At 31.6% G+C, this 24,313-nt stretch overlaps 3 protein-coding genes across 6 annotated transcripts; 1 reads left to right on the forward strand and 2 right to left on the reverse strand.

The window, feature by feature from the left end:
- Positions 1-5,647: 5,647 nt before the first annotated feature.
- LOC114179029 (cysteine proteinase mucunain-like) lies at positions 5,648-8,074 on the forward strand. Of its 2 annotated transcripts, XM_028065218.2 has the most exons (4): positions 5,652-6,154; positions 6,903-7,138; positions 7,232-7,372; positions 7,546-8,074. In XM_028065218.2, the coding sequence occupies exons 1-4, from the start codon at positions 5,713-5,715 to the stop codon at positions 7,822-7,824; spliced, it is 1,098 nt and encodes a 365-aa protein (XP_027921019.1). In that variant the 5' UTR covers positions 5,652-5,712; the 3' UTR covers positions 7,825-8,074. The 2 variants fall into 2 exon arrangements, with proteins under 2 accessions (XP_085527533.1, XP_027921019.1); XM_085671407.1 differs by having other exon boundaries at positions 5,648-6,154; positions 6,903-7,372.
- Positions 8,075-12,725: 4,651 nt separating this feature from the next.
- LOC114177928 (protein RER1A-like) lies at positions 12,726-15,127 on the reverse strand. 3 transcript variants are annotated; one of them, XM_028063534.2, is made up of 4 exons: positions 14,590-15,127; positions 13,328-13,508; positions 13,133-13,195; positions 12,726-13,049 (listed from the first exon to the last, which is right to left on the reverse strand). In XM_028063534.2, the coding sequence occupies exons 1-3, from the start codon at positions 14,928-14,930 to the stop codon at positions 13,142-13,144; spliced, it is 576 nt and encodes a 191-aa protein (XP_027919335.1). In that variant the 5' UTR covers positions 14,931-15,127; the 3' UTR covers positions 12,726-13,049; positions 13,133-13,141. The 3 variants fall into 3 exon arrangements, with proteins under 3 accessions (XP_027919335.1, XP_027919334.1, XP_085527327.1); XM_028063533.2 differs by having other exon boundaries at positions 12,726-13,053; positions 14,590-15,124; XM_085671201.1 differs by having other exon boundaries at positions 12,726-13,195; positions 14,590-15,126.
- Positions 15,128-18,719: 3,592 nt separating this feature from the next.
- On the reverse strand, positions 18,720-23,892 carry SDN3 (small RNA degrading nuclease 3). Its single transcript, XM_028063532.2, has 12 exons — positions 23,726-23,892; positions 22,830-23,012; positions 22,669-22,752; positions 21,375-21,443; positions 21,156-21,296; positions 20,922-21,038; positions 20,775-20,844; positions 20,538-20,638; positions 20,137-20,277; positions 19,934-20,041; positions 19,652-19,756; positions 18,720-19,382 (listed from the first exon to the last, which is right to left on the reverse strand). Exons 1-12 carry the CDS (start codon positions 23,756-23,758, stop codon positions 19,023-19,025), a joined length of 1,512 nt encoding a protein of 503 aa, XP_027919333.1. The 5' UTR covers positions 23,759-23,892; the 3' UTR covers positions 18,720-19,022.
- Between the last annotated feature and the right edge of the window lie 421 nt (positions 23,893-24,313).

Below are 24,313 nucleotides of genomic sequence, written 5' to 3' on the forward strand. Positions count from 1 at the left end.
TTTATTAAAAATTATAATTTATTAAATTTTATCAATCACATCCTACACAAACTTTCATAAATTTTCCACTCATATCCACTCAAATCATATCATCTCTCCTTTAATCCAAAATCTAAACAACCACATATTTACATACAAATCAACTCAAATAAACACAAATTCATTCTTTCAAATTCACACCCTAATCTAAACACAACATTTGAGAGAGATTGGATAACACATTCTCACATGATCTCTCTCAAATTAAGTTGTTCATAAATTAGTATGAATCTCGATCACGATTTTAAATTTTTTGTATGAAATTGATATAAACTCTAATTTTCTCCATATTAGTATAATCCTAAATTTTAAAATTTAGGAATTTTTGTGTTTATTTTATGATTATTTTATAATAGTTATATTTTTTTATTCTATTATAATGTGTGATTATTTTAAATAAAAAAATTTATTAAAAATGTAAAAAATCCTATTTGAGACTGTAAATTTTTGTCTAAATTCCGCCGTGATTATAACCTTGACCTTACGATATGGGAAGTGATTAAGCACTTCAAACATTGGTCATAATTATAAGTTTGACCTGTGAATGTCTCTGGACACAAGTTATTGAAATGAGCGAAGTCCACACACGTCTCCCGTTTCTTGATAAACTGTTTAATCATTCGTACATTGGCGAAACATTCTTGATACGATATTTTTCATACATGTTTCGTGTTTATTAATTTTTTGGTCTCTCTAATTGATTTTTTTTTTATCTTTCTTTCTCTTATTTTCTTCTATTTTGCATCACTAGTTTTGTACGGGGATCCACTATTAACGTATGATATATGATTATGAACTTAAGTTTATTCCAAGCACGTCAAAAGTTCTCCCGGAAACACATCCCAATTTTCTTTTAGGAGATAAAAAAATATTTGCTTCAAATAAATATATTCGTTGATTCCTATCTTAATGCTCTTCTACTTCCCTTGTCAACTTCATTTACTTTGCCAACATGTTCATGTCTCCGCTCTTCATACACTCTTTTTTAATTTTTACAAGACCAATCTTATAACTCCAAGTGTCCCAAAACATAGAATTAACAAAACTTTCCTTGTCGACAGAACTTCATGAAGTACCACCCCTACCAAGTTATCATCCAAGATCATTATAGTTGGAGTAAGCTTTCATAAACAAGGTCATGACCAACCGCACATATCATTTTTTTTCCGAAAAAACTAGTGCAACCTCCCCTAATATACTATAAACATGTGTTTTAATCATATGCCAGAACTTCAGAATATTGTAGAAAATGACTTTAGACCCCAAATTCAACGAACTACATGACCATTTTAATGCAACTGAAATTAGAAAAGAAATAATATGTACAAAAAGACTTATGGTAAAAAAAATTAAGTAACTACATAACCATTTTTGACAATATTGACGTGACAACACTTCATTCGATAAAAGAAAGGTTTGGAGTGGCTTGAAAATGAAAAAGAAAGATTTGGTATAGCTTGAAAAGAAATTTTTATAAAAAAAAAAAATTGTCAAAATATCATATTTCATATATTTATTGGCATTTACAAGTCTTATAAAATTCTTACCAAACATCATGTTCTAGGTTGAGATGTTAATCGGGTCCTTTTGATAACTTATTCATCTTTATACACCCTGACGACCAAACTCTAGCTGACCTATGCGTATGCATGCAGTGGACCGACCTCAAGCTAACCTATGTGTATGCACGCAGTGGACCGACCTCAAGCCGACCTATGTGTATGCACGCAGTGGGCCGACCTCAAAATGACCTATGTGTATGGACGTATTGGGCCAGACTCAGAGCAGACCAAGGTACGTGGACGTATTGGGTTTATATTGGAGCCGACCTCATTGGAAGGTCGTGTTATGCCCAGCTTGGAGCCGACCTACGTACTCCGATGCACTAGGTCCGACCTGGACCCGACCTATCCGAAAGGCCCAATTCACTTAAACCGTAGCCCCTTTCTCCTCAGGATAACAACAAAAGAGTCACATAACCACATCCACACAAAGGTTGGGGTAACCCCCGCACACGTCAACTACCTCCCGCGATTCTAGGAGGACTGAAGTAAGGATGAGTTGGAGACCTCTCTATAAAGCTAAACAACTCCTCTCCTCCAAGAGGAAGAGCACAGAAAAGACAAGTCTAGTGAGGAAAAAGCATTCTTTAGTAAAAACATCTGGCGGAGAGGACGAACTGTGACTGTTGTGCACCTTAGATTCTCCTCTGCGTGAACAAGTCCTTTTTTCTAACTCAGTTTAAATGATAAATGGTAATAAACTGTGACGGTTACTTAGCACTTTGATATTTTTTTGATTTTTTTTAAAAATTTTAATTTTTAATTTTTTTTAATGTTTGAAAAGATGTTTACGTGTCAACCCAACTGCGTCACGTGTCAGAATCAATGTTTTATATCCAATTTATTTATTATATTTGATATTTTTGTTTAATTTCGTCCCATCTTTTAAAATGTAATTACAATTTTGTCACTCTCCAAATTAAGATCAAATTTAATTTTTATATAAATGTTATAATGATATTTTTATTGAAATTGAATTTTCTATTAAATATTTTTAGTTTAAGATTATAATTAGTTTAAAACTTTAGATCAATAATATTAATTTTCATCTTAAAATTTTCTTTCTAATTTTAAATCAAACATCTACTAGAGTGTGATTTAGAAATGGTAGTTATATTTCATTTTAGCTGTGCATATTTTAACATAGCCAATATATTTTAGCTCCATAGCACATGACATGAAGATTCAAACGAATCTAGAATCTATCTTCCTCGGGACTTGTTTGTTGGCGGCACACTCCATGGATGCCCTGGCCACAATTTTGCATTTTCATGGATACCATCAACGATTCCTTATTCTTCATATTATATGAGATACTTTAGTTTCTCTTAAAATATTTATTATTTAAGAAAACTCATAATTGATCCTCATTCACAATTATGTTCTAACTTCTCAATGAGGGAAATTAATAATTTCTAAAAAAGGGTGCATTAAGAGAGTAATTTCTAAAAAGTTTACTTCAATATTAAAGAAAATGATAAAAAATGCTATAGTTGATTAACTGGAGAGGATTTCCACTGGATTGAGAAGTTAGTTATGGATAATTGAATGAATGGGATGCAGGTGAAGAGGTACATGGACCAATCTCTAATAACCACATATTAATAAAATATTATTGGTATGTTATGAAGATAAGGGATATTATAATTTCCAAAGTCGGGGGAGCCATGCCATTGAATGAGTTCCCAAGTTGTTTCAAGTTGGGCATATCTCTGATTCTTCTGATACTCACCCATACCTTACAACCCTCTCAGTTCCCACTGTCACATGCAAATGCAATCACACTCCAACACTCATCATCCCTTTGCAACTTGTGGATACCACATCATGTCAATCCTGCCCATCACGCACCAATCACCACTTTTTCTCACTACTTATCTGCATATCACAATTCAAACCAACAATTTTCATCTTCCTATTCCCCACTCTATCTATAATAAACAAAACATCTCTTATTCTTTCCGTGTTATTTACTCAAGATATATACATTTTGAACTTATGTAATATTGTATGAGTCACTAGTCATTCGATAAATACGTGAACAATAGATTCAACTATTGCAAAACACGCACTAAGAAAGTATTATCTTCGAGCGGAAGAACACCTACAAATAAAAACTGAAAAATATAAACAAAAACACACAAAAAACACAAAAAACACAAAAAACTTAACATGATTTGACACTTCAAAATCTATATCCAAAAATACTTAATAAATAGTGATAAAGTAAAATTGTATATTTTTCACCCGAACTCCTTATACACCCAATAAATTTATTGAGTTGTGAAAACAATTCCAAAAACAACTATTTATTTTTATAATATTTTTTTACTGGTCTCCTTTTTATATTACTTTATATGTGTGATTTTGGTGAATACTCACATCAACAAACAAGTTTTGTATAATATATTATAACATGTTTAATACTATATTAAAATTAAACTTTAAATTTAATTTAATTTTATAAAATCAATTTATAAAATAATTTTTTTATCTCATCACATATTATAATTTGATCTTCTATCAATTTAAGATCTTTAATGTCCCAACCAACCCGGCCTATAGGAATTGATTCCCTTCGTTGCTAAGGCTACATATTTTATCACACATATCATTATGAGCAATATTGTGTCTTCTTAAAATTAATTGCATTCACTAACAAATTGTCATATTACTCTATATAAAGTAAATGTTAAATAATTTTGAAGGTATAAAATACATTTGTTTTTCAAATTAATAAGCATGGGAGAATTTAAAATTGTTCCTTGGATGTCCTTTTAAGGTGTAATATTTATTATTTGATTGAATAGTTATTATTTATATTGATTTGGTAAAGTAAAAGTAGTAAAGCTGAAACAGGCACTGAAAGGCTAAGAAAGGTTTGAGGTAGATTAACTCGAAAGTAAACGGAATCCTTCTTTTGGAAGAAAACTGGAAGCCCCTGTATGCATGGCAATGTCTGTTTTCAACAACGCAAAAACATAGCCATTGCCACCATCTTCCTCACTCTAAACAATGCAAAAATTTAAATTCTTTACTCACATAAGAAGAAACAATTTTTCTTCATTCAAAATATCATTATATATTAACACACAGTGTTAATTTAAAGAATTAAAGTAACATTTTCCCTTAGGCCTTTTAATGGAGTTTCTGAAAATAAAAATGCTATTTTAATATAAATCACACCTACACACACACAAACACACACACACACACACACACATATATATATATATATATATATATATATATATATATAAATTAAAATTAAAGAAAGTTGTTCATTTAAAAAAATTACTTACATAAGCAATTTTCTTTCCATTTACAGATATTTTTTTTTATAAACAACTTTTATTCAAGATGTTACATGTTTCATTAAAGAAAACATTTTTTTTTTCATACTAAAAACATACTCTAACATAACTGAGTTTCCATATTTCACGTTTGTTGAAAACTACTTCATTCATATAAAAGGATTGATCAAATCAAATAATATTTTAGTAATACTTTCAAATGCTTATTAATAGATATTTAATTAAATTAAAAAATATATACATTATTTTATGAACGTAAAAGCAGTCAATTTTTACTTTAGTAAAAAGTTAATTTAGTCCAAGTTATATATATTTCCTTTAATCAATAACTTAAGTATTTTATGTACTATTTCAAGAAGAATTCTAATTTTTTGTACTAATTATCCCTTATAGAAATACACAATCATTTCAGTAATATTTTCTTATTTTACTTTATAGAAATATTAAGAGATAAAAATAACAGTTTATCACGTTTCTGAAGTAAATATTTTGAAAATTAAAGTTTAATTTACTCTAAAATTAAAAAAAACAATTATCTATCTATCTATTATTAACGAATTTAGTAAGACGCCAATAATGAAGGGAATAGAAGAGATTCAATTCTATAATCTTAGATTTCAATTATTCATTCTGAGAGGCCACGTGATTTGGCAGTTCCCTAACTCGATTGCTTATAGTACTATTCTTCAATCCTCTTCAAATATTAAACAATTTTTCTCCTTCTATATAAACTCACCACTCCCTCTTCTTCATCAACAACCATTCAACCTTCTTTTCTCCTCTTCCTCACACCAACCATGTCTTCAATGGCCATAGTACCCACCTTGCTCTTCCTTTTCTTCACTTTCTCACATGTTACGGCCATGTCCGTCGTCAATTACTCCGAAAACGAGGTGATGGACATGTACGAGAAGTGGTTGGTGAAGCACCGAAAGGTGTACAATGGGTTGGGAGAGAAGGATAAGAGGTTTGAAGTGTTCAAGGAGAACTTGGGATTCATACAAGAGCACAACGCTCAGAACAACACATACACTCTTGGGTTGAACAAGTTTGCTGATATCACCAACGAGGAATACCGTGCCATGTATTTGGGCACCAGAACTGATGCCAAACGCAGGGTCATGAAAACCCAGAGGACCGGTCACCGGTATGCTTACAACTCCGGTGACAAGTTGCCGGTGTTCGTCGATTGGAGGTTGAAAGGTGCAGTTGCTCCGATCAAAGATCAGGGAAGTTGTGGTAAGTTTTTTTTTTTTTTTTTTAATCTTTTCGCCTTTTCATTTGGTAAAGATAACGTTTGTTAAGAACTGTTCTGAGTTAACTGTAACAGCTTTGTTTTTTTTTTATCTGGCTATGGTTACGTAACAATTAAGTATTCGTTTATAATATGTTTTGGGAATAATAATAATAATATACTTGAGTTTTTTATATTTTTCTCATTATTAATAACGAACTTGACTGTGGATTTGTTTTTGAAATTTGGCTAGATTGTGAAGAATCTAAACTGAAAAGGAGGCGTATTATTAAATTTTAAAATCTAAACTGAAAAATAAAAGAAAATACAAGTGGGGTATTTTTTTTTAAAGATAATAAAGTTAAACCAACGTTAAATTAAAATATTTTAATTTAATCTGTGAATAGAATTTTATGTGTTTCTATTTTCGTTAACGGTTTTGCCACGGTTTGATATTTTCTTATGAAAAAAATAATAATGTGTTAGTGGTCGTACTTATTGAATTCTGACGTTTAAAGCTATTTCCTTCAGAATAATGTTATGTTACGAAATGCAAGTTTCTGGACGTTGCGTGGGTACAGGGCTGTTGGATTCTGTTTATTTATTTATTCATGAATAATTTTATATTTGTTATTTCTTTACTTATTCTATAAGCTAAATACTAAACTTATCTTTAATAGTAATTACAGAGAGTATGTCCTATTAAAATTGGGTTTATTAATATATTTTGTGGTGTGTACATGAATGACGCAGGAAGTTGTTGGGCGTTCTCAACAGTGGCTTCTGTGGAAGCTATAAATAACATAGTGACAGGGAAGTTTGTGTCACTGTCAGAACAAGAGCTTGTGGACTGTGACAGAGAGTATAACGAAGGATGCAATGGTGGCCTCATGGACTACGCATTCCAATTCATCATTAAAAATGGTGGCATAGACACAGAAGAAGATTATCCATACAAGGGCCATGATGGAACTTGTGATCCAACTAAGGTCACTATACCATTCTTTCTAAACCCCTGCATCATATATTCAACTCAAATAATTGATTTTTCTAATGATTTTGATTCATTTATACTGCTACAGAAAAAGGCCAAGGTAGTGCAAATCGATGATTACGAGGATGTTCCAGCATATGACGAGAATGCCTTAAAGAAAGCTGTTTCTCATCAACCCATAAGCGTTGCAATTGAAGCCTCTGGCAGGGCTTTGCAACTTTATCAGTCTGTAAGTATACTCTATAAAATGTTACACTGTGATCACTGCATTGATTTGCCTTTGAGACTATGTTCTTAAATTGGTATAAGCTTGAGACAGGGAACTATTTCACAACATGCAACAATGTATGGTTGTCAAATGTACAAGGTTAAAATTTTGTGATTTTTTATTTTTTTTTGCAGGGTGTGTTTACTGGTAAATGTGGAACAAATTTAGATCATGGTGTGGTGGTTGTTGGATATGGGACTGAAAACGGTGTTGATTACTGGCTGGTGAGGAATTCATGGGGCACTGGGTGGGGTGAAGATGGGTATTTCAAGATGGAGCGCAACGTGAGAAGGAGCTCCACAGGGAAGTGTGGAATTGCAATGGAAGCTTCGTACCCTGTTAAGTATGGTCTAAACTCTGCAGTTCCTAGTTCAGGTTATGAAAGCAATGAGGTCTCTATCAGCAGTGCTTGAACTAACTCATCATTATTGTGGAATTGGATCCTTTGAAGAGGAACAAGTTCTAAAGTTGCAACAAAAGTGATGTTTCTGTTATCTTTATATGCTGCTATTGGAAATGCCTGTTGGGGCTATTCTTGTACATAGATTTCTTCAGGTTAAAACTCAACCTGATTATCAATTTGTACTGGTTTTCACTTGTTATTCCATTTGAATGTTTAATCTGAAATCCTTAATGATATTAATGTTCTAGTTATATTTTTTATATGGATATTCACTGTTTGCCATGAACCTTATACATTTGTTCTTCAATATTAACGACCCAGTCCAATCTTAGAAATTCTCTAAATCTAGCACTTCATGGCTCATGCTTGATGCTACTAAGAGGGAAAATATCGCGGCGCAACCCCTAATTACTTATCATTGTGCAATAAGAGATTGAGAGACAGGAAAAAATGATAAATAAATATAATATTAAACAATTCAGATAAATGTAAAAAGTAAATAATCTAAAAATACAAAAAGTTAGATGATAAAAAAATATAAAGATTAGAGAAGATTTAAAAATAGAAATATTATTCTATGCAAAGAAATGTAAATGTAAATTTTCTAAAAGTAAAAAAGGTTGGATTGCATAATGACATACTCATTTAATTAGTATATGGAGACTTGTCTACTCAGTGTATGGAAGACTCCTCTAATGTATTTTTCTATACTCATCTAATATTTTTTACTATATTCATTTAATCGGTATGTGAACTGACTCGTCTAACGTTTAATGTAAGACTCTCTAGTCATATATATGAACAATTTATCTTCCACAACACCACTGAACTAGATACACTATCTTTGACAATTAATGAAGTGTATATAAAACATATAACCATATTTTAGAACATCAACAAATATAATACATATAAACAACTTAGATAATATAGAGATACTATCAATCATGCTTAGACTTAGGACAAGCAGCACAAACCCACTCACAAAAAACGTCAGATGGCTAAGAATTAAGGTCTATCAGATAAAAAAAAAAAATACTTGCTCTTGTGTATGTTGATTACTTTCCTTCTAAACTTTCTAAAATTCTTATATGAGTATAAAACACCAATGTCATGTATTTATGATGCTAAAATCTCAAGAATTCATCATGCATGTCAAATTACGAATATTGTAATTATTAATTTATAATTTTGTTCTCTAAAGTTTTTGTTTAATTTTATGATTGTGTTGAAGTTTTTCAATTCATAGGACATTTAAAGATTTATCCAAGAAATTGAAAAAGAAAGAGTTAGCCTGGGGACTAGGACTTATGTGAAGTGTCCTAGACTATTAAACCTACATTTTCAAAGCATTGTAGGCTAGTCGACCCACATTTTCGCGAGGCAAGCCTAATGAGGCTAATCCAACCCGCATTTCCATTTGTTTAGTGTTTTTTGTTATACTTGATTAATTAGTGTATGAACAAACTTGTTTAATATATATTATAAAAGTCGTCTAATTAGTGTATGTACATCAATGTGTGTTGCTAAACTTATCTAATTAGTGTATGAACAAAGTTGTGTAATGTCCATTCCTAAACTCTTCTAATTAATGTATGAAATGATTCATGTAATTTGTTTTTCTTGCTATACTCCACTAATCAATGTATGAATATAGTTGTCTAATGTACATTACAAGACTCGTGCAATCAGTGAATGGTCACAATCATCTAATGTGTACTAATAGACTCAACTAATCTGTGTATGTACGGGGTCGTCTAATAAGTATTGTCAGACTCGTCTCATCACTAAATGAAGAAACTTGTCTAATCTATTTTAGTAGAGTCGTCTAATTTGTGTGTCGACAAACTCGTCTAAAATATATTACTAGATTCGTCTAATATATATTATTGGACTCAACTAATGTGTATTAATATAATAGTTGTTGAAGTTAAACTTTTATATGATTAAACATAATCCAACAAGTATTAAAAGTATTATAATAGTTAATTTTGTTTTTAATATTAAAATAAATAATATCTTAAAAACACATTACTTATTAAATCAAAATTACAAATAATAAAAAATATATTAAAATATAAAGCTATAATAAAAGTTATATTAACCTTTTATAGAATTAAACATAATTTAATAAATATTAAAGTATTATAGTAATTAATTCTGTTTTTAATATTAAAAATATATTATTTATTAAAATAAGATTAAAAAAATTAAAATATATTAAAATATTAAAATATAAAACAGATATAAGAATTAAACATAATCAAATATTTATTAAAATACAAAACAACAATAATTATTGAAAATAAACTTTTATAGAATTAAACATAATTCAACAAATATTAAAATCGTATTCTTCTTCGGAAATCGATATCCAGAATGTCGATATCAAGAAATAATTTTAAAAATGTGATTTACGTAACTTTGTTCAAATGGTTAAAGATATTTTTGAAATTTAAAAAAAACATAGAGGTGAAAAAAAATGTTGGAGCTGCAGAAAGAAAGCCCGAAACAATTTGTGCGGCAACCTTCCCCACACAATCTTTTAAAAGTGGTCAAAGAACTTTGAGTTTTTGTGGAAGCAATAGAGAGATTTCTTCCTGCACCTACAACATTTTTGCCGCACCTCGAAAAAATTTCAAATTCCAAAATATATAAAGACTTCCGAATATATGCATATTGTATTTTTCTTATCTTTTTATTTAAAATTTAATTATGTTTTAATTTAAATTGTTTTGTAATTTTATTTGTTTTTAAGTAATTATGTAATTAATATATTTATATAATTTATATATATATATATATATGTATGTATATATATATATATATGTATGTATATATATATAATTTATATATATATATATTAACTTTTTTATTTTTTTATTAAAGTTTAATTTTCTAATTTTAATTATTTCTTTTTGTTTTTTTCTTTTCCTATATTTATTTTGTTTATTTAAATTTTTTTAATATAATATGTTAAAAAATAAATAAAATTAGAAAAAATTAAATTAAAAATAAACTAAACTTAAAATTTAAAGAGTAAAAATAATATATATATATATATATATATATATATATATATATATATATATATATATTCAAAAGTCAACTTCTGGTATATATTTTGTTGATATCTAGAAGTCCAAACTCTTCACCAGATGTGTTGTTCAAAAGTATCTTTACCAAAAGTCGACATCCAAAAATGGTTAGAAGGTATTTTTGAAATTTAAAATTTTTTTGAGGGTACAGAAGAAATTTTGGAGATACAAAAAGAAATCAAAAATATCCCCAATGATTTTAGGATGCCATGCAATATCATTACTTCCCTAAAGAGGATATTTAAAATTTCAGCATGCATCATTCACTTTGTACACTTTATGGCATTAAATGAGTCATCTTTGAAAATTGATACACTACCACAAAGGTCTTTCCTCTGATTGTCCTTTGGGGATCCAAGCTAGAACTACCAAAATGGGTTAAAATTCGTGAGTCAACCCGTCTTACCACGAATAAAACATCAATGTGACTCACTATGAACCCGACTCATCCATGTTGAACTTATAATGAGCAAAATTGATACACCAACCCAGATAAAAGAGAAAAAAGAAACATCTCACTAATTGGATCCTTTTTCCTACACCTACTTCTTTACTTCCTGCGTCTCATTATTTCTTTTCGAATATAATTTCGTGTGCAATCCTCTCTATTATTTGAAAGTACAGGAAACCTAACTTTTTGTATTAACATGCTACATAAAAATCAAGTAATTTTGGTACGCAATGTACTTCGTGCCTTTTCAAAATTAATGTAGAAGAAAGTTTAATAGTCTTCTTGTAGCTTTATCAAAATGTTTTACCAATTAATATTGTAAAGATAGAAAGAAAACAATTGTACTTTTTTTTTTGTAATTGTGTCAACCCATTTAACCCACTAATCTATGGTGGATTGGACTGGATTCAAATTTTTTGAGTTCGTAAGTCAGATTGGATTGACTCACTAAGTAGCAAACCTGTAATGGACCGAAGTAGGTGACCTATTTTTGACTGGTCTAGTCCAAGCACAAAATCCATTGAAATGTCCATCCAAAATAAAACGGGGATAGGAAGATGGGTGTACATGGTGTTGGATGCCAGGTTTTGCCTTACTCATTTGTTGTCACTCTTCTGCTTTATTTGAAATGAAATGAGAACAAGTAAAAATATAATAAGAAAAGACAATACAAATTCTTTCCAAAAATTATAGTTATGCGAATGTCGCCGTGAGTAGTAATGCAAAATAACACGAAATGAAACTAATAAAGTAATCCATAAATCAAAATATCTACAATGTTCACAGGTTCATAACATGAGAAGCAAAAGGAAAACACAGTCATCAATCTCGAGTCCTAACAATAATTGAGAAAAGCTTAGGTGGGTTAAAGATTGGCATTACAAATTTGGCATCAGTCAACATCCTTGGTACATCTTCAATGGCCCCCATTAGCCAAGGCCGCTAACTGTGAGAAGTTTTCTTAATCACCGTTACTCAAACACCTTATTTGCTAAAAGTTTTATATGGTGGGATTATATTACTCATGTGGATAAGAAATAGGATATAATGCATAGCCCCCATAACACTACTTTATGTTAGTTTGTCCTTTTAGGCACACTAAGGAGAAATAATGCATGAAAGATTTCTCTCTGCTCTAACTTTCATTTGTCTCACTTGTAAAGATGGTGAACTATGTAAAGGCGTAGCTAGAGGAATCTCTCATGGAGACACGCACATGCAAATCATTCATTTTAATTGGGTTATAGGGACCCAAGACTAATTGGCCTAATAGTCCTATTTTATTTAATTTTCCTATTGATGAGCTTATTTCCAAAAATTAGAGTTAATAAAAATTACCTTGATTAAAAATGCAAACATATATACGCAGGTATAAAAAGATAACTCGGTATAATGGCATTGGAAGAAATACAAAACAAAACCAGTTATTTGACGATTAATTCAGGAACCAGAGGCATTTGCCCACCTATATAGAGATACAAAACAAAGAAAAGGGAATTGAGTAAAGAAAGAGTCATCCGAAACTCCAATTATATTTTCCTAAATTGGATCTTTTACTAGGGTGTAAAAGTATCCAATACGCCTAAAGTCCAAACAATTTGCTCAAATGGGAATCGGACATCCCCTGGTCCACACAAGACTCTTAGAGCAACTTTCTTCAACTTCCCATCACATCCCCAGATTGATCTAGCTGTCCAAAATATATACAGCAATAATATCAAGAACACGTTGATCTGTTACCTAATTTAAGCAAATATAGTTCAATTAACCTGAAAAGTTCAGCCCTCTGAAACGCTTGGGCTTTCAGGTGATGCTCTCTTTCCATCATAACGCTACAAGTTTAAGAAAAAAAAGAAAAAAGCCTTTACCATTAGAACCGAAACTGGATTCATGTAAAACACAATAATGGACAAAGCCATAAAACGGTTATGACGATATTTTGCCGAATGAAAATGTTAATTTACCTGTTTTCCAGATGAGAAGGGTAGATATTTGTACTTAATCATGTGAGATATCTGTCTCCTCATTGTAAGCGTGAATAGGACCACCCAGTAGAAGAGGAGTATTGGCCAGAACACAGGAACATCAAACGCACTAAAGAAAGTCATCACAAACGCAACACAAAACGCCTTTGTGATTGAGTACCTGTTTACATTCAGCAGAAACAACATCTTAATGTCAAAATACTGAAGGTAAAAGCATGAAGATACAGACCGCATATCCAAGAACTTCTGTAACTTAGCACAACAACACATAAAATGCAATGCTGATTCATGATGTCTGCGTTTCCTAACAATTCATTATTTGTGGGAATGAACATGAACATCCACATTTTTATCAGAACTGGCCGGTCAATCCATTTGCTCGTTTCATATGTCTGTTCTTTATGTTTCCCTTAATTAGTCATTATTCTATTAATTCATCAACTTCGAGTGTCAAAATTTTTACATGTGGTCACCACTCACCACTCCTTCACCCAACCTCGGCAAAGCAGCAGCACCAGTGTCATCCCCAAGCCACACAGTCAGTGACACATGGAAACTAGAGTAGAACACACCAACAACTGTTAAACAAATTATAACATTTTGTTTCACTTTTTTTCATTTTCGGAAAATAGGAAGGTCATTCCCAGAGATATGAAGGCGAAAAAAAAAATTGTATAATAAAAGAGTGTCTTATATCCGAACAGAACTTCATTTTTCACAATAACTAAGATTTCCATACAGCTTTATTCTTGCATTTTCTTTTTTCTCTTCTGATTTTTAATTCTTTATCAATAACATTTTGTATTTTTTAGGTTTAACATTCTTGAGAATGTAATTCCAGATATTACTAAAATTACATAAAAGAAATGCAGCCGAGATTGTAAATTGCGATTGTAACAAGAGTTGCCATTTCATCACAATCCTCAATTCTACAGAACAAGTACAATAACGCTGCTAAGTGCAAAGAACCCCCAAATTGTGACATTTCAGTTATTACTGCGGTTGCCAACTGTTGTTTTCTCTAAAAAAAAAAGAAACACGCAGCACACACAACCCTATAAATAACACAAGAACAGTAACCTCGCAAATAGAACCTGAACAGAACACAATACACGCTTTGTTGTGCCGTGAAATTTGTGTTCTGTGGTTACTATGATCGATCAGAACAAGATGAAGTGAAATTAGTTGATTAATGATGATCGTGAATTGAATTAATAGTAATTGGGAAGCATATAGCGTACCAGAACTTGAACTCCGGGAGGCGGCGAACGAAGGGACGAAACTCGTCGTTAGCGGAGGAGGGGAGGGTGGGGCCCTCGGCATCAAGAATCTCGGGGTCCACCTGAGGGGAGAGGAACCCGATCAGAAGGTTGAGGATGTATATTCCCAAACCGTACGACACTAAGTAGAACCCTTCCACAAAGTAAACGCGCAGCGCGTATATCAGCGCCACCACCACCAACCCAACCCACCGTCGCCCCACGTGTGGCGTCCACTTGTCTAGCACGTGCTGGTACTGCCGCCAAACCGCCAGCTCCCACCGCGATATGGCGGCTCTAATTGATGCTCCGACCTCGTCCATCGTTGATGAACCCGCTCCGCTTTCGGCTTGAGGGCGGAATCGAGGTTCAATTCAACGATTTGTCGCTTAAACAAACCCTCTTCTCTTGGTCCTCTTCAGTCCTAATCTTCGATCCACGATTTTTTTCTTTTTCAATTTAAAATCATCTTATAGACCAAAAAAAAAGAAGCTTTGTTTTCAGGGATTCAGCTCGCCTATTAATAGGTCGCAAAATTTCCCTTTTCAATAGTATAATATGGTGTATTTAAAACTCGAATTCAAAATTATTGATTAGCATTTCTACAAAACCATTTAAGTTTATTCACATATTTGATGCTGTTCTATTATAGTTTTAGTCCGTGTACAAACTATTTAAAATAAAATTAAGAAATATAACGTATTAAATATAGTTATATTTTTATTTTAATGTTTTATCTTTGTTATTATTTATTTACAAATTTATGTCACGTCATAGCTTTATTACACTTACATTCATTATTAGACAAAATTTACTAGAAAGACTAGGATAATTAGAAATAGATAACTAAATTCTTTAAATATACTTAAAAAAGATTCAGCTTTTCATTATGTTGTGGAAAAAATATTTCTTTTAGTATTCTCTACGTTTTATAGTGATCTTTAATAAAAAATATTTAATGAAAATTAGGTTTAGTTTTAAGAATAAAAAATTATAAAAAAATTGCAAAAATTGAAATTAAAATTAAAAGATAAGATAAGATGGACTAAAACAATTATTAAACCTATAATAATTTTAAGAGAATTATATTCTGGACCAACTTTCATACAACATAAAATTTTACAATGACTTTACAAGGTATAAATAAACGAGTAGAGATTGATGATATAAATAAAAACAGTATCCTATTAATTTAGTCTTTAAAAAGATAATATATTTAATTGTTTTATTAAAACATATGAATAGTCCCTAATGTTACAACACACCCATCTCATTATTCCTTCTGGTTATTTAAATGGTTTCCGAGTTGATTAAATGTCATATTGACATATCCATGCGATAAGGTCCATGTTCTTTTAATCCAAATTTTATCTTAATTTTAAATTTTCATAAATTTATGTATGAAACTTTAGTTGTGAAATCTTATAAAATAATATTTTAGAAGCGACATTAATTTAAAAATAGTGAGATTCGATTATTTTAATATTAAAATGTTTTAGTATAAATAGATTTGTTATAAAAGAGTTTTATTATTTTAAAACACATCCACCATCTACAAATCACTTTTTTAGAGTTCTCTAACTTCTCTATAGGATATCTTACTCTCTGATCATTTGATTGAAGAATTGAGAGCATAAGATTTATCCTCTCTCAGCGAGTTTTTCAAGTTGGACCAATCAGTCTTTCCGTTTGTGTAAGTTGATTTTTTCGCCCTCATTTTGGTTTAATTATGTTTTTCGTCACATGTGAGTTTTCTTCCGCTTACATGTGTGGTTTTAATCATCAGTATGAGTCTATTGATCAGTGATCATAATGGTAGGTTATGATCGTTCTTCTGATGTTTCTATGTGTAGATAGAACATCATGTGGAGTTAGATGTGTTTTGGTGTTTTTTGAACGATTTGGATCTGCAGAGTCTCTTTGTCAGATAAGGGAAGCTAATAACTTTTAGAGTAAGTGAGTCATATCTTGTATGATTGTGAAATATCTTATATGCTATGATGAATTATTGATGCTTGTGATTGTGGTATGTTGATATTTTAAATGATTGAATTGAAATTGATTGTATTGTTTGAATTGGGGGTATTATAGAAAGATAGAGTTGTTGGATCATGGATCTAATTGTTGCTACCTACTATAATTTAAAACTCTTTTTGATCACTGCCTATAGTAGTAGTACCAATTGGAGTAATAAAACAGGTCTAGATTGCTCAAAAACCTTAAATTGAGATTGTTCATATTTGATACAGTAGTGAGCTTCAACATGGCAGCGCTGCGCTGACCTTTACAAGCCAATAAGTGTTGGGCGCCACTTTCTAGCATTGAGCGCTACTCAATTTTTAACACTGCGTCTTATTGGTAAAATGAAGATTCCAGCTCTGTTAACCGTCGAATTAAGCTGAAATTTTGACAGTTGATCCTAGACACGTAAATCTTTATTTTGACTTATGGGATCTTTGTTTTGATGTCTATGGTTAGAGAAATGGTTTTCACCATTTGGATGTATTTCATGTCTAGCGACAATTATTTTGTTTTCTTGTTTTTACTGTTTTAGTTACTTTTGTGTATACTTGAATTGGATTCTATAGTCCTTAATGTTATTAATTGAGATAAAAATGTTATTGTGGGTATATAAGATGATAATTGGTATGAAATATTGTGTGAGCATGCGAAGTTATGATGTTTAAGGAATTTCAATGAGAAGTTCTATATTGTGGTATTTTAGTGTGTGCAATGACATGAGGACTTAGTATTGGTTGGTATCCTGACGCTCTAATAATCATTAATGCTCAAATAGAGTAGAGTGAGTTATGTTGTGAGGAGTAGCAGGAGATGCTAGTCACTGGACTTGATCAAGTCCTATATGCGAATGGGATTTACCTTATGAGTGGTTGGGTGATAACCCCTTGATGCCAAACTTTGCAGAGTTTGGGAACCACACAGAGGTGCAAGCCACCAAGAGATCCGGTGTCGGTGCAAGCCACCAAGAGATCCGGTGTCATTGCATGTATCTGAATAATTGAATATAGTGTCAATTGTATCTCTTTTTATATGTATTCCTATGTGTGTATTATTTTAATAATTTGAGTTAAGTTTTCATATGAATATTCCTTGTTTACATTAGCTTGCCCTTCTTCTGTATTTTTATCTTGTGTTGTTTATCTTTCTTTTGCGATGATCACCTATTCGGTGGAAGCAGATGTGGTTGTAGTTGTTGGGTACCTCTGGAGGATGAGGAACCATCTTTTAAGTTGATAGAAGGTTTCAGTGGGAGTTGTTGTGAGTGGATAGTCTATGCTTAGAATTAGAATTGGTCTTTTTTAGTTGGTTAGTATAAACGTTATACTTTTATAGTCCGATCTATTCTAAGACTGTACTAATATACTTTATACACTGAATCTATTTTATTAATTTTTATTAAACTGCTAAAATTGATATGTTACATTAGTTATATATATATATATATATATATATATATATATATATATATATATATATATATATATATATATATATATATTAAATTCAACATCAAATCTTTTTTTTTTTGGTTTGTTACTCCAAATTTTCAACGATTTCATTCAAATTAACCAACTAAAATATTTTTATTTAAACTTCTTATAGCATTAGAAGCCTTGATGCTTTTGATAAATTGTTTTATAATTTTCATTATAAGCTTATCTAGTTATATTTCTTCATTTTTATAAGATTTAAGTAATAATTATCCTAGACTAAAAGCACAAATAAATATTAAATTGAAATGGAGTTTGGCGAAGGTTGTGCTGTTTTATGTTTACTATTTTTAACCCTGATGACATCCTCTTCAACCCCATAGTCACATGTTCTAAGAATAACAATAGCCTTCCTCTTCAATATACATGTTTTGTTTTGTACTCACTTATATAACAAGTCATTGGTACTACTACTGTAATAAGTCATTGGTACTTGCATTAAAGGATTGTTGCTACAGTAGAAAAAGAAAGCGAAAGAGAGAACAGTGAAATAGATTTCTCCAGATATTTAAAATAACGCTAACAATATATAACTTATATAGCTAAAAGTGGCCCCAATACAAAAAAAAAAAAAACAATATTAGATGAGTTGTCTTCATCTGAAAGAATGTCAATAAAACATATATAATTGCAGTAAAACGTTAGTTGTGGACAATAACATTCATCGGTACACTTGTTCATCCTTGGAGGGAAATATTTAAATCCAAATTTGGACTGGGAGGCCACAATTTCTGGAACCTCAGTAATTAACATGACAACTAAATATGAATGTCTCAAAACTGCACGGTTCCCAGAACCGATTTTTAAGAAAATTACCATAAATGTACGAGGTCCTGGCTAAGGAGCATCCCTTCAATTTCATTTCACCAAACAATCCAACATTCCATCCCCTGGCTGCACTTTTTATTTTCTTCTCTTATTTAAAGAGGCCACCATTTTATGCAGAGTGGTTATTTCAAAATCTTTCTGTGTCAGCTCTTTCTTCAATGATTCGATCTCCAATTCACTTTGCTTTAATCGTTGATTCAGTGCTTCAATCTCGTTTAAATGGACATCACAGCTTGGGGCATTTTCTTCAGTGTTTTTATCTATTTTTGCTTTCTTGGAAACATCAACTGCCTCATCCGTTTGTAAAGCCCTCTTATTAGATCCATTCTGGTCATTGGGTGGTTCGTCACTTACCATTTTCCGAACATATAGAGTGACAGGCATGCCTTTACTTGGCAGAAATGTTACAAGTTTCTGTGGACGCCCTTGATTATCCTAGGATAAAGTAATATACATAGTATGAGATAGATCAGCAATCCCAGAGTAAAAAAATGTCCTTCAGTTATATACGACTACAGTGAAAGTTCTCAAGTTCATCCAATTTTGGAAGAAGAGTCAAACATATGTCCATTAGAACAAATGGATTCAGGTATTATAGTGGAGAGTGAAATTCACATTTATGCATTTCATTGGCTCAGCTAAACAACAAACAATTTACTGATATCAAGTAGCAGATTGCAGACCGTTATATATCATATATGTACCTTTAGTTGGATTCCTTCGACTTTTTCATAGGCATCCTCAGCCTCTTGTGTATTTTTAAAAACAGCTAAGGCAGAATAATGTCTTCCTTGAACTTTCCTGGTAGGCTGCAGCAGATACATCAGATCTCAAACACAAAATGTAACCCAGTAAAAGACTGCCAACAAGATTACCGTGAGACAAAACAAAACTAAATGTTTTCAAATTGAAGATATTCACACTATTTAAATAATTACAGATGAACCTCTTTACTAGAACATTGAGATAGCCATAGGACACACTACCTGCAGTTCTGTTCTGAATTCTCCAGGAACAATGGTATGCAGTGCTTCGGTGTTTACAGCATTTGGTATCTTGTGAAGAAAAAGCTTTGCTGTCTCATTTTCTGGAACCTAAAACAATATAACAGTGATAGTATTCACCTTTAGTCTCCAATCAACAAGATTACAACTACAACGTAATGCTGGAGATGTATATGTCAGCTTACACGCTCTTGAGCAAGTGAAATTGGAAATTCCCTATCAACACCATGTTTGATCTTTGCAAGAACGAGGTTCATAGCTGCACGTGCATCATCTAGACAATTATGTGGAGCACCTTTTTCCCGTACAGGACAACCCAAAACAGCCTGTCAAAACAATTGATGATAAACTATAAATCAAAAATTAATATTTGCCATTTCTGTGTTTATTCTTCCATGTTGCTATAATTTTCTTGGGCAAGCCTGGATGATGAAAGATCTTAAATTTCAAGACATAAACTAGCAGAAGTGCACAAGAGACTTTGCATCCAAAACAACATGATTCCTCCAAAAGAGTGGCTATGTGACCCTTTCTCATAATGGAGAACCTTAATTTTTTGCATATAAAATATTTGCCACTTTAGTACCTGACATAAACCATTCAAAGAAGGTCTTCTGTGCGTAGACCCATCCACGGATTGGAAGATATAGGAAGTGTCAATCACTCTGACATGATCAAGCTTCAGCACTGCAGACAACTTGCATTAGTATATAAATTAGAAGTGCAAAAATTAATTCAACGGAGCTAGCCCCTTAATATACTCAAAATCTAGCAGTAGGTTTAAAAACAAACCAAAGTAAACTAAAACGTTTATCAAACTTACCACGTAGATCATTATGCAAACTGTGTCCCACTAATATGGTTCCTTTTGATAACAACTTCTTCATGGATTTCTATGGAAGCACAAGACATATCTTCATTATGCACATGAAAGGACTATACAAAAAAAAAAAAAAATTCCCCAAAATACCTGTATATCAGCCAAGGAGCAAGTCACTGCCTCTAGATCTTGAGAAGAGATACCAGTGATCTCTGTTCTGTAGTCCACAATTTTTTTGTTGGGTTTTACGAATTCATTCAGCTTGACCTGAAAAGTTCTGAAAATTATCTATCTATAACCCCGAAAAGGAGAACGATTTTAAAAACAATTATGTGAACCCTTTTTTTGGGAGGATATGCAAAAGGAGGAGTGTGCATAAATTACCTCTAAATTATGGTCTACCACACAGACTTTAACTACCGCATCTGTCCCATCTTCACAAAGAACCATTTCACAATCGACAGCAAGCATTGTAGTAGACTTCATCACCTTGGGCTTGTTTTTAACATTTATAACTATCCACCCCTATCAAAAGCATAATATACGACATATCAGAATCACTATTGACCCCTTCAAATTCAGGTACAGGTGATGTCAACAAACCTCATCAATTGATGGAGATGAATAGTCCAATGGATATAACGGATGCTGCAGAGTTATTTGAACTAGCCTCTGTGCAGCATACATCAGACTGTTAGAAAACTATAGTAATTTATTTTTATAAGTACACATGGCAATGAAATCAACAACATTAATTAAGAAAAAGAATGTGAATAACCATTATCAATTACACAACCCAGTAAGGAGAAAAAGGATAATTATCACCATAAAGTAATATCAGAATATTTGATTTTGCTGAATCATAGAGATTCATGCCACTATCAATTACATTCTTTTCACTTTTAGACTTTAGTTTTACATTCAGATTTGGTTGCAGCAACAAGAAATATTCAACTTAGGAGCCAACTTCAAATTGGCATGATGGTTTAAATATAAAAGAGGAAAACAATAATTCATAAAAGTATTTATATGCTAATACAATATACAAAGTAGTATTAATGAAAAAACAGATTATATATATATATATATACATATATATATATATATATATATTTTACAAAATTAAAATTTAAACACTTCACTTAAATGCGTCATAAGTCATAGCATACAACAAAAGTAAGTTATATATGAAAGCAAACAAGTATAATACATCACATATAAGTTCAACAATAACAAATAAAATCCATTAGTAAATACAACTCTCAACAACAAAAAAACACATGTCCTTAGAACCAACAAGTTGAACCTCTCAACCCACCAGTTTTCCCAGTTTGACCAGCTATATCGCGGTTCAAATTTAAATTCATTATAGTAACCACAACTCTCTTGAAAAACTAACTACAACTCTCTTGAAAAACCAACTACAACATAAAAAAATAAAACAAGTTTTCAGAAACAACCAGTCAAACCTCCCAACCCACTAGTTCTCCCGGTTTTCCAGTTCATGCCCAGTTTGAACAGTTTTATCCCAGTTCAAATTTAAATCTGCCTTTTAGGAAGACTTGGACCCAACACTAGTCCGACTCCTGATTCAACTGGTTAAACCGCCCAGTCAAGTTTTGATAACATTGATTGGAACATTCTCAATAAAATTGAATAATAATGTTGAATCGCTTAAAGAAATAACAGCAAATGATTGGTAGAAAGCTCAAAACACATGCGGGAGTGTGACCTTTATGGGAAGGAAACTTAGTTTTAATAGAAAATTAACTAACAAATGAAAACAAGATTGTTTATAATTCAGGTAAAATAACATTATTACTTACTACTATAATCCAGGAAAGAAAGTTAACTACAAATCTAAAACAAGATTTTAGCAGGGCAATCACAAATGTACCTGCTCCGGGGACTCATGGGATTTATCTTTCAGCCGCTCCAACATGTATTGATTTTCATGATGTCGCATGATGTTATCAAAAAACTAAACACAGGAGAAATGAATAAAAATCGCATCTTTTGAGTGTATGTGTACATATTTGGTACCGAAAAGTTATTTACCTTCAAATCTTCCTCCTCCGAAAAAGACTTTAGAAATGTAGCCAATAACTCATGGGGTCGCTTTGATGGATCACTCAAATTGGCCCCAAACTTTTTATCATGACTGTCCAAGAATTCTTTCCAATCTCCTAGCTTACCCCTGAGGCCTTTCTTTTGTGCCAATTTTACAATATCGGCCAGCACCTACCCATATGGAAGCACTGGTTATATTGCTGGGACAGAGGAGAAAGAAGGAAAGGGAAAACAAAAAAGACTACAAAACACTCGCGACATTTCATCATCCATTTAAACTAGCATATACATCTAAAAGTCTCACAATGTATTACAATTTATCTATTTATCTATATGACTACTGATGACATCACTATCACCAATAACCAAAGAAGTTGCAAATCACTTTGGCAAACATAACTAATCCCTAATTCTATATGAAGTGATTCGCTAGGTTTACAGCAAATGCAGTCTTTCATTTTTTAAATAATTAAAAAAGCATACGCATTTAGTCCAATGATTTCATGTGACAGGAAACACACAACTAAAACCAAGAGTATATACAAGGCAAATCTTTCCAAGCTGCATTTTAGCAAAAACTAATAGTGTACACCACGACTCTTAAATCCCCACCATCATTTAACATATTCAGTTGAAAACCTAGAAATTGGAAGTCACTTTGAGCTTCAACTAATTCATGCCAAAACATTCAGCCTAATTTCCCATAAAAATTCGCCGCCAAAAACATTCAATTGATTCCCCAGCAGTACATTCAAGATACTAAACATCTAAGGAAACTAAAAGCAAAAAACGCACAATTTGAACTGTTCTTTCGAAGGCGTTGGAGACAACAGAGAACAAACAAACAAACACACATACTGAAAGCGTTGACTAAGGAAACTCACCTTCTTGTCTGCAGTGTCTATTTTCTCTTCCATATTGAGTTGCTGCGAAGCCGTGTCTAACTCTTTGCAGAACAGCGTCCAAAAATATAGCGCACGTCTAGGTTTTCAGGAAAGGTTTATGGAGGCTAAGGGTTTATACTTTTATTTTCCCTATTTTCTTAATCTAATCATCATGAACATGTATTAGTAATTAGTAATATAGATAAATAGATAAATCTTCACATAATACGGAACATTTTTTGTTACAGTAGTATTTAAACAGTAAAAATCACCATTATATGCTTATTCGGTTAATCTTTTTATTTTAATATTTTAGTTTTGTACTATTTAAATGTTTTATATTATCTATATCTAAGCTATTATCCATAAAAAACTATCAATATAATTGTCTATTTCATACTAATCTATATCTACATTATACTATTATCCTATAAGTAGATTAGAATTACAAGGTTCTCTGAGTTCTAACTTTTTAATTATATAATTTATAGTCCGCATTTTTCATATTTATATTGTATTACTCGTGTATATAAAAGCGTGTTCTAAGAGATCTTATCTTTAAAAATATGTCCACTTTTACATATAATT

Source organism: Vigna unguiculata, chromosome 3 (assembly GCF_037176805.1).
Source record: "Vigna unguiculata cultivar grain cowpea cultivar isolate G323 ecotype 2 chromosome 3, ASM3717680v1, whole genome shotgun sequence".
NCBI classification, from domain to species: domain Eukaryota; kingdom Viridiplantae; phylum Streptophyta; class Magnoliopsida; order Fabales; family Fabaceae; genus Vigna; species Vigna unguiculata.

Bases quoted from the DNA above. Each gene is read 5' to 3' on its own strand.
- LOC114177928 (XM_028063534.2), bottom strand. From the start codon at position 14,930: ATGGACGAGGTCGGAGCATCAATTAGAGCCGCCATATCGCGGTGGGAG. The intron at 13,509-14,589 runs GTACGCTATATG...GAATGTAAACAG, and splicing joins CTCCCGGAGTTCAAGTTCTG to GTACTCAATCACAAAGGCGT. The intron at 13,196-13,327 runs GTAAATTAACAT...TTAAACTTGTAG, and splicing joins CCTTCTCATCTGGAAAACAG to CGTTATGATGGAAAGAGAGC.
- SDN3 (XM_028063532.2), bottom strand. From the start codon at position 23,758: ATGGAAGAGAAAATAGACACTGCAGACAAGAAG. The intron at 20,639-20,774 runs GTAAGTTTGATA...AGTTGTCTGCAG, and splicing joins TTTGCATAATGATCTACGTG to TGCTGAAGCTTGATCATGTC. The intron at 19,757-19,933 runs GTAGTGTGTCCT...TATCTGCTGCAG, and splicing joins AATTCAGAACAGAACTGCAG to CCTACCAGGAAAGTTCAAGG.
- LOC114179029 (XM_085671407.1), top strand. From the start codon at position 5,713: ATGTCTTCAATGGCCATAGTACCCACCTTGCTCTTCCTTTTCTTCACT. The intron at 6,155-6,902 runs GTAAGTTTTTTT...TGAATGACGCAG, and splicing joins CAAAGATCAGGGAAGTTGTG to GAAGTTGTTGGGCGTTCTCA. The intron at 7,373-7,545 runs GTAAGTATACTC...TTTTTTTTGCAG, and splicing joins CTTTGCAACTTTATCAGTCT to GGTGTGTTTACTGGTAAATG.